Below are 12,927 nucleotides of genomic sequence, written 5' to 3'. Positions count from 1 at the left end.
CTGTGAATATTGTAGAGTATTCACGAGTTTCCCAAGTGTGGATATTTAGACGTGGAACTCGCTGGCTCGTAAGGCGCGCAGGTTTACTTCTACAAGGTGTCAAACCGCTTTTCCAAGTGGTTGTCACCAATTTACACTCGCACCAGTTGAGGGTGAGAGAACTCCTCGCTGGAACTTGGTGAGGTCGGACTCCCGCGATTTCGTCCATCTCTGGCAGGCAAGACCGTACCTCGTCGCGGTCTCTGTTTTATACCCAGGTTCGTAGGGGACAGAACATCATTTCACCTGCTCACCGGTCATCGTCTCCCTTCTCTAAGTCTCCTTCTCGATGGCCTGTCGCTCCCATCTCTGCCACTTCACGCTGGAGCTGAGACAGGGGGTCCCGTGGGTCCCTTACCTGCAGATAAGCAGGACGGACTCGCTTCTCCGGCTCCACAAGGCGCGGCGGACTCGCAGCGGAGGAGGCTGGGAAGGGCCCACGCCTCGCAACGCTCGGGCCCGCTAGTGTTCTCGGGTCGAGCCCTTCCGAACCAGTCAACACCCTCTGGACCCACACCGTGCACACAGCAGCACACAACTGTGCGGCGAAAGCCCAACATTCACGGGCATCCACTCCCGCGCGCGTCTCTCCGGGGCACACTCACGCTGCACTCCCGCCCGCGCCGCGACGCGGACACGCCGACGACAACACACCCACGTGCTCCGGGCCGCTCCCGCCGCTCCGGTCCTTTCAAACCCAGCAGAGAAAAATCATCTGAGCATCGTGTTTCACACTTTCGTCAATAGATTTTCGCCAAAAAAAAAAAAAAAAAGGAAAGAAAATAAAACTATACAAAACGTTTTAAAAGACCCTCTTTGGGGGTTCTGCATTTTCTCGTCTTTATGCTTTTGTGAGGATTTATTTGGAGTTACCAGACCTAGCGGGCTCGTCAGCGTTTGTGTGGAAACTGCGACGAGACGGGGCTCCGTGGCTGAGGAGGCGGGGCGCAGACGTGACGTCATCGCCGCGGGGCGGAGGCGACGGAGCCCGAGTGGCGGCTCCGCGTGCTGGCGGCCAGCTCCGGCCTCCCGGCTTGGAGGCAGCGGGAGGACCTGCCACACCGGCCGCTTTCCCGTGGTGGTCCGTTCCCATCTGGCCCCTCCCGGAGATGGCAGACGCTCTTGGAGACGAGTGGTGGGAGAAGCAGCCTGCGGGAGCAGCCAGCAGCCCAGGTACCCCTGTGCCCCCGCGGCCGCGGGCGCCCCCGACCCCCCCCCCCCCCCGCCGCCTCGGGCCGTCGCGGCGTGTGTCCCCGCGGGCTGTGCCCAGTGGACTGGGACGGCAGCGGCGCGGAGCAGGCGGCGCCAGAGCCTCGCTGCTGCGTGAAACGCCGTGACATTACCTCGGATCTGCCTGCCTGTCAGGAAGGACTCTTTCCTAAGCTTCTCCTTTTTACGTGTTTCTTGATAGATAAGAGATTTTTTTCGTGAATGCAGAGAGTTTGGGCGTAGTGCTTGAGGGTGACTCCTGGATCAGGTGCAGTCTGCTCCTGTTCAGATCGGGACCCTGGCCCTCTGATACTGCTTCGGCTCCTTATCCTCATCGGTCAATTAAGGATAATGCCAATTTCTTAAGATATAAATGATGCTCTTTGGCACAGTGCTTGGTACATAATATGTGCGGTTTTTCTTGCTATCATCCTCTCGTGTTATGTGGACTATAAAAAGCCTAAAGGACGGTTTTTTTTTAAGTTTTTTTTTTTAAGCTTTTATTTATTTATTCATGAGAGACACAGAGAGAGAGAGAGGCAGAGACACAGGCAGAGGGAGAAGCAGGCTCCGTGCCGGGAGCCTGACGTGGGAATCGATCCCAGGTCTCCAGGATCAGGCCCTGGGCTGAGGGCAGGCACCAAACCGCTGGGCCACCCGGGCTGCCCGTAACGGACGTTTGGAGAGAGATCATCTTTTTGAACTCAACCATTTTATAAACGAGAAACATGAGACCTAAATATATCCGGTAACTTGACAAGTTCACGTGGCTAGTGGGTGTCAGAAACAAGACTAGAATTTAGTTAGTTAACACAACTGAAACACCTCACTGCCAGCGCAATGGGTATTTCATTCCAAGTAGGTGGTATTAAGTGTTAACTCCTCAGCACAGGCTGGCTTTGAACCTTTCAAGTTCCATGAGGCTTAATATACGGTTATGTTCTTTAGTTCTTCAAAGTCTACTCCTCTTCTATACCAGATTCTAAGATTTTTTTAGGATAAAACCAAAGTCTGACCCATGTCATATAGTCCACTGGGCACTGCATGTGACTGACACTTGATACATACTTGCTGCAAACATTAATTTTGAAATAAGTGTTGTGAAGTATCCAATAAGCTGCAGAATTCTACAGTATTGTTTCTGGAAGGGTAGCCTTCAGGTACAAACTGAGCAGATGTCATTTTTTAAAAGGTAGCCAGTGTAATACTTCCTCCCTTAGCCTTCCTGACTCTTTTGCTATTTTGTTTTTAGGAAATATCTTTCTGTGCTTAAAGGCACAAATGTTTTTCTTTGCAGTCTATAGTGTTCCAAGTTTACTTTAATAACCCTCCCCCCCCCAACTCAGGTATTTAAAGCAATATTTTCTGGTGTGTTTAAATATAGAAGTCATTTTAGAAACAATTGAATTATTTTTAAGTGGTGAAGGGGATCTTATTTCTTGGATCTAGCCCTGGCCCTTTCCCCCTACCAGCCGTATGTCTCTCAATTTAGTCACCCTTTAGAAGGAAAGAAATTATTATGTATTGTCTATTATGTGGCAGATAGTTTCATAAATACAAATTCACTTAATTTAAATAATATGTTTAAAAGATAAGTATTACTTTCATTTTTATAGATAAGAAATAGAAAAGTTCAGTAAAGTTCTCAAAAACACACAGCAAGGGGACACACCTGGGTGGCTCAGCCCCTTAAGCATCTGCCTTCAGCTCAAGTCATGATCCCAGCGTCCTAGGATTGATCCCAAGGCCCAGGGATCAAGCCCCCCTTCAGGCCCTATGCCCAGCGCTGACCCTGCTTCTCCCTCTCCTTCTGCCTGCCGCTCCCCTGGCTTGCGCCCTGCCACGGCCATGCTCGCGCGCGCGTGCGCGCTCTCTCTCTCTCTCTCTCTCTCTGTCAAATAAATTAATAAATAAAATCTGAAAGAAAGAAAGAAAGAAAGAAAGAAAGAAAGAAAGAAAGAAAGAAAGAAAGAAAGAAAGAAAGAAAAGAAGAAAGAAGAGAAGAAAAGAGAAAAGAAAGAAAAGTAACACAATAAGGAAGAGATCTAGGAAGAGGTGTTACACAGGTGTGCCTGAGTTTCAAAGTCACATCGTATCCACTATTACAATGTGGCTTTGCTGGGCCTCAGCATAAAATGAAGGGTCCTTAGAGATAATTTTTTTTAAGGGTTTAAACCAACCAACAGTTCTAAATTCTAAACATTGGATCTACAGCCTCCATGATGTAAGCTACCAGGATTCCCATCAAGGTGGTATGTTAAAGTCTCCTTACTTCTTAGATTCCTTCTAGCTCTAAGAGTAACATTTGAAAATTGCTGACTTTGAATGTATCAGGGGCATTTGCTTTGCTAACTGCTTTTAAGTATAGTGAGCCTATGTTTCCTGAGATATGCTTATTTGTTGGTGATGTGTCTAAATAATCTGTATAGTATTTCTAATTCAGAAGAAATCACAACTGAACCAGTTGAGATTTCCTGATTCTACCTATGTTAATGGGGGAAATAGTAGCCTAAAATGTGTGAACTATATTTTATTTTGAAGGTCAAGGGAGAAATAGTGCTTTAAATCAGAGAAAGGAAAGATAGTTCTAATGATGCCTTTTTTTCTGTTGTGTGCTATCCTACTTGATCATAAAAATAAACATCTTTCCTTACTATCTGTTTTCCACTCACACTTCTGGTAGCAAGAAGTATTTAGTCATTTATTCAACAATCTACAACAAAGGCTTAACATTCATGGTCATGAATTCTTATGCTTGTTTTCTAAGAGTAAAGTATACAAATTATATAGATTCCCAAACACCGGCACACACTATGTATAACATCTGTCTAACATATCCAGTTATCTACTTATTGTCTAAGGAAATGTACCATTTCTGCTGGTCTCATGTCTTAGATGTGGTAAGTAACTCAGAGACTCTTATTAAAACTCCAGATCTACATATGACTCTTTTTTGCATACATCTTATGGCTATTCAGGACTTACACTCTTGTGCTAGAATCCTGCATTTTACTGGAGCCCAGCATGGGACTTGGCACCTGATGTTTGGAAGATATTAGCTGAATAAATACATGCTCATGTGCCAGTGCTACAGAGTTCTTGATGATCATGTATATAGTTAGACATATAATTTCTCACCCAATTAAATACTTTTAAGATTGAAAGGCCATGCTGTTAGAATTTTGCTGGGACTGTCCTAGTCTACCTGGGATGTCACCCTATTGACATAATTGTTAGTGATTGGAGTCATGGCCCAACTGAGAGTTGTCTCTGCTGAAGAGTGTGCAGCTAGTGTGCTCAGGCAACAGAGCCTAGGGGTCATTTTACTTATTTCCTTATTCCCTGCCTACCTTAAGAAATTATTTGAAGTGACTAATAGTAAACAAGATATTCATTAGAATCATAATTGGAAAACATTAATGCTAAAGTGAACAGATTACAATGCATGGGGTTTCATGTAGTTGGCCAAACTGGGCACTTTCTCAGTGTGAAGCTAAAATCTGCAGTTGGAGTTGGTCACTTGATCATTCACTTACTGAAGGGCATATTGATTGTCCTCCCTTTTTATTCCAATAATATGCCTATTAAGTTACAAGTCAGGTGTCCAGTAAGTAGTGAGATATATGAATCTGAAGCTCCAGGGTTGGGTCAAGGCTACAGATAAGAGATTTAGGAATGACTGGCATATATATATAGCTTACTTATATTATTTTTTTAGAGATTTTATTTATTTATTTATTTATTTATTTATTTATTTATTTATTTATTGGGGGGGGGGTGTGCAGAGGGAGAGAATCTCAGGCGGAGTCCCCACTGATCACAGATGCTGGTGAGGCTTGATCTCATGACCCTCAGATCATGACCTGATCTGAAATGAAGAGTTGGACTCTCAAGCAACTGAGCTATCCAGGCACCCCCATAGCTTACTTTTAAAGAGGATGTTTTAGCAATCTGTCAAATTCTCAACCCCTATTTTTTTGAGAAGATTTTTCATGTGCTTCCCTAACTCGTTCTGAATCTTTGATTCCGTCTCTTAGCAAGCATCTAACTAGAAAACTGAAGTGTGAACACACTTCTATGTACAGTACAGGGAGAGTGTAGATAATAATACTAACTTGCATTTGTTGAGTGGTTGCTATGTGCCAGATACTATTTCGATTGCTTTATGTGTACTAACTCAATTAATCTTCACAAGTACACCATAGCGTAATTACTATTATCCCCATTTTACAGGTGAGGAAATTGAGGCACTAAGTGTGTGATTTGCCTGATGTTATCTAGTTGGCAATTGGGGAGGCTATGGTTCATAGGCAATCTGAAACCAGTCTGTACACTTAAATTTCTCAGAGATAATTATTCTGATTATCAGTGGTAAAAATCCTATCTCTAAAATAACAATCCTTTCTTAATTAAAAGAGGCTGATAGTTTATAAACTCTTTTGTTTAACACATCATTGTTATCAAAGTGTGTCTGTTAACTCTTAACTCTCCTAAAGTTTATTCTTCTAAAGAACATTAATTACTCAGATATCAAATAAGCAGGTTGTATCATTGGGCTTGGATAGTAGAGCTATCCACATGTCTGAACTGTCAGGTATCAGCCAGGACTCTCAACACCTGGCTGTCTTCTTGAAGTCTTGTATTTACTAGGAATGTCAAATGCAAATGAAAGCCAACTACTGAATTAGTTGCTTTTTCTTTAGACTTCTATCTCAGTAAATTAAATTACCACCTACCCAATTTCACAAATAAAGGCCTAGGAATATCCTGTTTTATTCATTTATTTTTTTCTTTCACCCCTCCTATCAGATCTATCAAGTCTTGTCTTTAGCTCTAAGACATCCTGAATGGTTTTTTTCCCATCTCTTTCCTCTGTTAACTCCATCAAAGTGCATGTTATCATCCTCATTTGCCTTAACTACTGACTGCAGTGAACTCCTAATAGGGCTCCCAGTTTCTGTCTTGTCCCTCTTGAGACTGTTCTGCAATTAGCAGCCAGAGTGATCAGATCTCATTCCTGCCTAAGCCCTCCAGTGGCTTCCGTCTGACACACATAATACAACCCGGGGTACCTATCATAATTAATATCTGCCACCTCTTCTCCTACTTACTCCCCTCTAGCTTATGTTCTTTCACCCACACTGGCCTTTATTTTGTGCCTCAACAGGCCAAGTTCATTCTGTCTTAGCCCTTTGCAATAGCTGTTCCTTTGTCTTTCTGGGCTCTCCTGTATTTCAAATGGCTAGCCTTCCCTTAAGAACTTTAAGACCTAGGGATCCATTGGGTATCTCAGTGGTTTAGCTCCGCCTTCAGCCTGGGGCCTGATCATGGAGTCCAGGGATTGAGTTCCTGCATCCTGTGCAGGGAGCCTGCTTCTCCCTCTGCCTGTGTCTCTGCCTCTCTCTTTTCTCTGTCTCTCTGTCTCTCATGAATAAATAAATAAGATCTTTAAAAAAAAAAAAAAAAAAAAAGAACATGAAGACCTCAGTTAAGACCTCAGTTCAGACATCACCAAAAGAGAAGCATTTCCTGGTCAGCCAGTCCAGAGTAGCTGTCTAGCTGCTCTGTTACATTCTCACATTATGGTAATTCTCAGCAGAGCACTGTCACCAACTGTTACTGTTAAATGATTACATTTTCTAATAGATTACGTTTCTTTGTTAAATTATCACATTCTGGTATGATCCCCTACATTAGAATGTAAGCTCCTGTGAGCAGGGATTTGTTTGTTTTTCTTTGCTGTATTCTCAGTGCCTAGAGTAGTACCTGGGTCCTTAGCAGGCACTCATTAGGAATTTGTTCATTAAGTAATTGATCATTAATGTTTCATAGCCACATCTTGAAGATCTCAGCATAAGAGTTTCATATCTAAAGAAATTGAGTTTATTGGAAGAATTGTCAAAATCTAGCTCAGGCTCTTGAAAGATTTAACAGGTGCTGCTTCTCTCTTTCTGAAAATAACGTTGAAAATCCTTGTGTAACTGTGTCTACTAATCTTTTATTCTAAGTGTATTTGAATTTAGTTTTATAAATTTTGTTTTGAAAGGGAAAAACAGACTATTGCTTTATAATGAGCTGATAATTCCTAGCGGTGACAGCTTTTGTTACCTAAACTCAATGTGATTATTCATTTTGTTTGAGATTGTTGAAATGAGCATTTAAATTTTGTTGTTGTTATATTATCATTGTATAGCATCTCCTTCAAATCACATTGCTTTATCTATGCTTACTGCTCCTTGAAATTATGAAACAGGGGAACACCTTGGATCTTTTAAGCTTGAATACTTCAAGTGTTTGGTTTATTCCCTCTTTTCACACCAGAGTTAGGCCTTTATAGTATTAATTTTACCTATAAGCAGCCATGTGTAGTAGATGTTGTAAAACTTTGCTGCTACGTATAGAATTCAGACTTGGGCTATTTTGATAACACACAACAGAGAATGAACTTTGAAATCATTTATTGAATTCTCCTGCTTGGCCCTATTTTAGACACTGTGGTGGAATTAAAGGATGTTTACATATGCTTACATTGTGGAATTTATACATCAGTGTGGTTCAACTGAAATGCAAGTAATATTTTAAGACAGATGTTCAAGGGCAAAAAGCAGGGACAGGATAAATTTTAAAAGGTGAGAGGAAGGAAAGAAGAAAGAGGGCATGCTACATCAGAAGTCTGTGTTCTGTACTTGAAGACTGTGTAACAAATGGATCCACAGAGACCTTCATGGGCTACTTTTACTTTATTGTATGCAATTTCCATGGTTCTTACAAGTGATTTAACAAGTGGTTCTTGACAACAATTGTAAGCATTTCAAGGTACAAATTTGTACATCTTTCTCCAACTAGGTGCATAGTAGTTCTGCTATGATTTTGTTAAATGTCTATGAATCTCTTGAAAAATACCAGGAATTTGGAAGACCTAGAAATACTTCCATTTCTCCTCTCAGATTCAGCAACAACACATTACAGTATTTTGTGGTACAAGTCCTTTGACCTGTTCTTACCTGATGTTCTTTAGTTGAACCCTTTCCTACATTAAAACAAACAATTTGAAATATAGTTTCCCTGTTTTCATCAGCTTTCAAAGAATTCTTAGTTCTTAAATTACTAGTATTTTTTTTAGTTAGTTGATTAAACTCTTAAGCTCTTGTTTCTGAATTCCTTGCTAGTGTAATTCACACTAGACCAGAGATCAGAAACTTTCTTTGTAAAAAGCCAGATAGTAAATATTTTAGGCTTTGCTGTCCAGTCACTGTCACAACTAGTCAATTCTGACATTGTAGCATAAAAGCAATCATGTGTAACAATTCTATGTGAACAAATAAGTGTGGCCATGTTCCAATTAAACTGTGGACAATGAAAATTGAATTTCATGTAATTTTCTTTCACATTTTGTAAAATATTCATTGACTTTTTTCCTGCTATTTAAAAATGTAAATAATTGTTCTTAACATAGGACATACAAAAACAGTGAGCTGATTTGACCTGCAGGCTGCAGTTTGCATACCCCTGTCCCAGATTCAGTGTCAGAACCTGAGTTGTATGTCACATGTCCTCTAGAACAGGAATTTGAAACATATCCCAGAGGGAATTGCATTTTACATCAAATACTCCATTACTTAGTCCATCACTATCAGTCATATGTTGGATCATCACATTCCTGTTAAAAATCAGATAGCTTATTCCAAATAGTTAAAAGGAGATTAGTTCAGAAATCACTGAAGCTAAATAAATGAAGGGCTGAGGAAAACCTCCAGCATAAAAGTATCAGGTTATTAAAATTCTTGTTACAACTTGGATTTGTTTTTATTCACTTGGATATTTATCTGCTTTCTTCTAAAAACTTAATAAAGTTAAGTCTAGAATTAGGATAACTTATTTTATTTATACTGTTTTTCAGAGGGGCCACATTTCTGCAAAAATAGATTATGCTCAGGAGACAGGATTCTTTGTATTTCAGTTGTGTTATAGATCAAATACCATTTTGTTGAACTCCAAATAGTATTCCCAGTTGTAAGCTATTTATGCGTTTTTATTGTGTTACATATTGCTTTAAAATAAGCATGGGTTTTGGTTGGTAATCCTCTTGTTAAAATAGACTTTGTTATTTCAAAGACTTTTGTCTTACTGGGATTAGAACTGTTACCATTTAAATATGGGTTTTTGCTGCTTGCCATAGAAATGTCACTATTTGGGACGCCTGGGTGGCTCAGTAGTTGAGCGTCTGCCTTTGGCCCAGGGCATGATCCCGGAGCCCCGGGATGGAGTCCCACATCAGGCTCCCTACATGGAGCCTGCTTCTCCCTCTGCCTACATCTCTGCCTTTCTCTGTGAGTCTCTCATGAATAAATAAATAAAATCTTTTTTAAAAAAAGTGTCACTATTTGTCGACTCTTTTTTAGTACTTTGTACAATATCTTGTCCCTCTTTTCTTGCTTCTCTTGAGCTTATGCCAGCTTGGCATGAAAATGTCCTTTAAGGAGTCTCCTAACTTAGGAGAAAACAATTTAAAAATATCCAACATACATCATATTTTGTGCTCTTCTTTAAGGTAAAAATGTTCCCAGTGTTTTGGTTTTTTCTGGGAGTATTTTATGCTTGTTTTTCCCATTTTCAGTCTGTTTGGTTTCCTCTATAGGAGGTCCAATGTTTTTTTCTTTCCATTAGCATAATTATCAGTCTTAAATGTCAATCACCTGACAACTGCTTTTCCTCAGCCTGTCATATACCACTGCCATCTCTCAGTACATTTTCTCACTTATGTCTTGATTGAATGGCCCTTCTCTCCATCATTCTTTCATCCTCTGTTCCTTTAATATTACCTGCATATTGCAGGCCCAACACTAAGCACCCTGCACATTTTCCCACCACACTGTCCACTGTCCACCTATTACTACCCTGCATTTCCTTCTGAACTGTTTCTCTTGTAATGTTTGTATCCGAGCTTTGTCACCTTCTTTTGTAGTTCACTTCCTGCCACTATTCTCTTACTGCTTTTTAACTTAGACTTTTCCATTTCAGGCTTTTAATTCACCTGACCTCCCCCAGCTTCTTCCTCTGCCACTTGCCTGTTGGGACTGCTACACATCATCCCTCTCTTTGGCTTGCATAGCTTAATGCTACCCAGACTTCCATCTCCTTCTCTTCCTCCTTGGAGTTGATCCAGAGGCATTTGTACAATGACAAGCACACTGAAGCAGGCTTGGTTGGATGAGCAAAGGATGGCAGTTCCTTTGCTCCTACTCTGCTGGCTCCATCCCAGGATCACTGGCTTTAAAGCAATGTCCTTTTGGAATTTCTCCCAGGATCCAGTCTCCAGTTCTTAATGCAGGATCATAGAGAACCTTGAATCATGCTCTTCATAGATTTTTTTTTTCTGACTGAAACTTTGTACAACATAACTGTCAAAAATGCCTGTCATATAACATTATTGTGTTGCTCTATCCACACTGGATTAGATGTACCTTTCTCTTTATTCAGTGAGAGAGTTTTAAGTGTGATGAAAAGAATTACTTGAGCTTACTACTGCTAGAGGATTGAGTCCGCCTAATAGATGACTCGTTGGATTCATTCATGGGTTATCAGAACCTGAAGAATTATTCAGTTCTCCTGTTTTACATGTAAGAGACTGAAGGCCCAGACTGATGAATGCCAAACTTATTGTCAAATGAGTAAAAAGCTAGGATTGGAATTTGAGTCTTTTGCTGAATCAACTATGTTTTTCTATAGCACTGATTCAAAGAAGTGATGTGATTAAAGAATGTCTGATGAAATGATAAGTTGACTTTTTTTTTTTTTAACACCTAGGACAGTGATTCTCATCTCCCAAAAAGATCTCAGTATTAGTGACCTTTGACTCTTAAGTGTCCTGATTGCTTTAGAAAGCACAAATCTAAAATGGTTTTCCTAGTAAGCCTACCAATGTGATTCCATGGCCTGGCATATATAGGAAGGGCAACTTACTAGAAGTGAGACAGAGGACTAATTGCCAGCACTTAAGTGTGCATATTACACGAGTGATTATCAAGTCCTTCACACAAAGAATGTGTTCACCTTTTACTCATTTTTGTTGTTCCTTTCTTTGTTCTTTGTTGTTCCTTACCCCTTTTTTTCCTTCTTTTGGTTGTAAAGAAATCATAGTTTTAGACCTTAAAGTAAAATTTCAATTGTCCTGTCATTTTGATGGAAATAATCTGATTTTCTTGAAGCAGATTAGGAATTCTTGGTAGCATATCTTCTTAGCAAATTATGATTCAGTAAAGTTCTGTGAAATGAAAGTTACTTCTGAGTTCACCAGAAAACTTTTGAGTTGTTCTCATGAATTCAGTCCTATCCCATGCCAATGATAGATGGTCCAACTTTGGGCTGGCCTTTAAGTACAATGAGGAATTAGAAGGATTTGGGCTTGTTTGTGTGTATATGCACATACACCCATATAAGTAACAATTGTAGGTGTGCCGGTCTTTCAGGATACTATTCCCCAGGTCCAGCAACCTGTGAATTAATTACTTGTCATTTTGCTGCTTTACCATTTCTTGGAGAGAGATGACCTTTCCTCTTTGGCCTTCATAGTGGTAATTTTAGCTTTCCAGATACTTCTGTAGGTGAATGTGTCCAGACAGTGCGTAGTGCGTTGGCATGACTTACCTTTTCCCTCCCATGTGGACAAAAGTGTTAGAGGTGACAGTCCTTATGATGTGTAGCTTCCCACACCCAGTGTAGTGACTGGATTTATCCATAGGCCCCAGGGGAGCTTTAGGGGAAAGCTTAGTGTTGCCTGTAGATTTTGGTTTAGGGATCCGTGTTGGTATTCTCTGCTTGCATACCTCCTTGATCTTGAATTAAACAGAAGAACAAAAGGTAGTTAATGGCACAGTTTGTGGAGAAGCAGATATTGTTCAGCTTTGAGAATTCAGCTTCTTTGAAAGCACTAGGCTCTGGGGATACATCAGTTAAAGACTGTCAAGTTGAAGAAAAACATTTAGTAAAGTAATTCTCCCAATATATGTTGAGTGTGTACTGTGTGCAAGACTCTCAACAGTTGATAATACTAAATACAGTATTGCTTCTTGGCAATCATGGTATAGTGGGAGATAAGCAAGAGTAGTGTCCCAAATTAATCTCAAAGAGTCATGAGATTGTCAAGGAAAGGTTAATTTCAACCGTGGGGTCTAAGAGAGCTTCATGAAGAAAGTAGTATTTGACTTGGGCCTCTAAAGACTTTTAGGATTTTTAGTAGCAGGAATGGGAGGGCATTCTGGTGTAAAGGAATACTTTTGGCAGCAAGGTGAGGTAATATTTTTGGCAATGTCCCTTAGGTAGGAAATTGGACACAGTTGAGAAATGAAGGGACTTCAGATTAGGTTGTATTTGAGAGACGAAATGGGACTGTATACTGGGCTTAGATAGGAAAAATTGTGCCTGATTCTATAGACTGTGTGGGAAAGGGGAGATAGGAAGGACAAAAGCTGAAGGAAGATACATTGTGGAGGTAGAATTGTGTTAATATTTGTTCTCTGGTAATAAATATGAAGAGAGAGGAGTTACAGATAGGTTGAATGATCTGAACTTGGAGAGTGGGTTGTGGAGTGTGAAAAAGTGAAAGCTTGATTGAGTTCACATTCACTTAGAAATACACTCTTATTTTCATTTATTAAGGAAAAATACTCTTGGAAATGA

The 12,927-nt window shown here is 40.5% G+C and overlaps 2 protein-coding genes across 5 annotated transcripts in view; one reads left to right on the top strand and one right to left on the bottom strand.

Moving 5' to 3' along the window:
- Positions 1-1,013: 1,013 nt before the first annotated feature.
- Positions 1,014-12,927, top strand: part of CMSS1 (cms1 ribosomal small subunit homolog) — a 370,781-nt gene continuing 358,867 nt past the window's right edge. For both annotated transcript variants that reach the window (XM_041759780.1, XM_041759774.1), the window contains exon 1: positions 1,014-1,212. In XM_041759780.1, the coding sequence (XP_041615714.1) occupies positions 1,149-1,212 (64 nt within the window). In that variant the 5' untranslated portion in view covers positions 1,014-1,148. The remainder of the gene's footprint in view (positions 1,213-12,927) is intronic.
- FILIP1L (filamin A interacting protein 1 like) overlaps positions 7,745-12,927 on the bottom strand; it is a 290,885-nt gene continuing 285,702 nt past the window's right edge. For 2 of the 3 annotated variants that reach the window (XM_041759743.1, XM_041759749.1), the window contains one exon: positions 7,745-12,083. In XM_041759743.1, the coding sequence (XP_041615677.1) occupies positions 11,892-12,083 (192 nt within the window). In that variant the 3' untranslated portion in view covers positions 7,745-11,891. The remainder of the gene's footprint in view (positions 12,084-12,927) is intronic. The other variant, XM_041759725.1, reaches the window with a different exon arrangement.

The sequence above is a fragment of the Vulpes lagopus genome, chromosome 1 (genome assembly GCF_018345385.1).
Source record: "Vulpes lagopus strain Blue_001 chromosome 1, ASM1834538v1, whole genome shotgun sequence".
In the NCBI taxonomy this organism is placed as follows: Eukaryota; Metazoa; Chordata; class Mammalia; order Carnivora; family Canidae; genus Vulpes; species Vulpes lagopus.
Note: the sequence above shows the minus strand (reverse complement) of the source record. Positions and strands in the feature narration are given on the sequence as shown.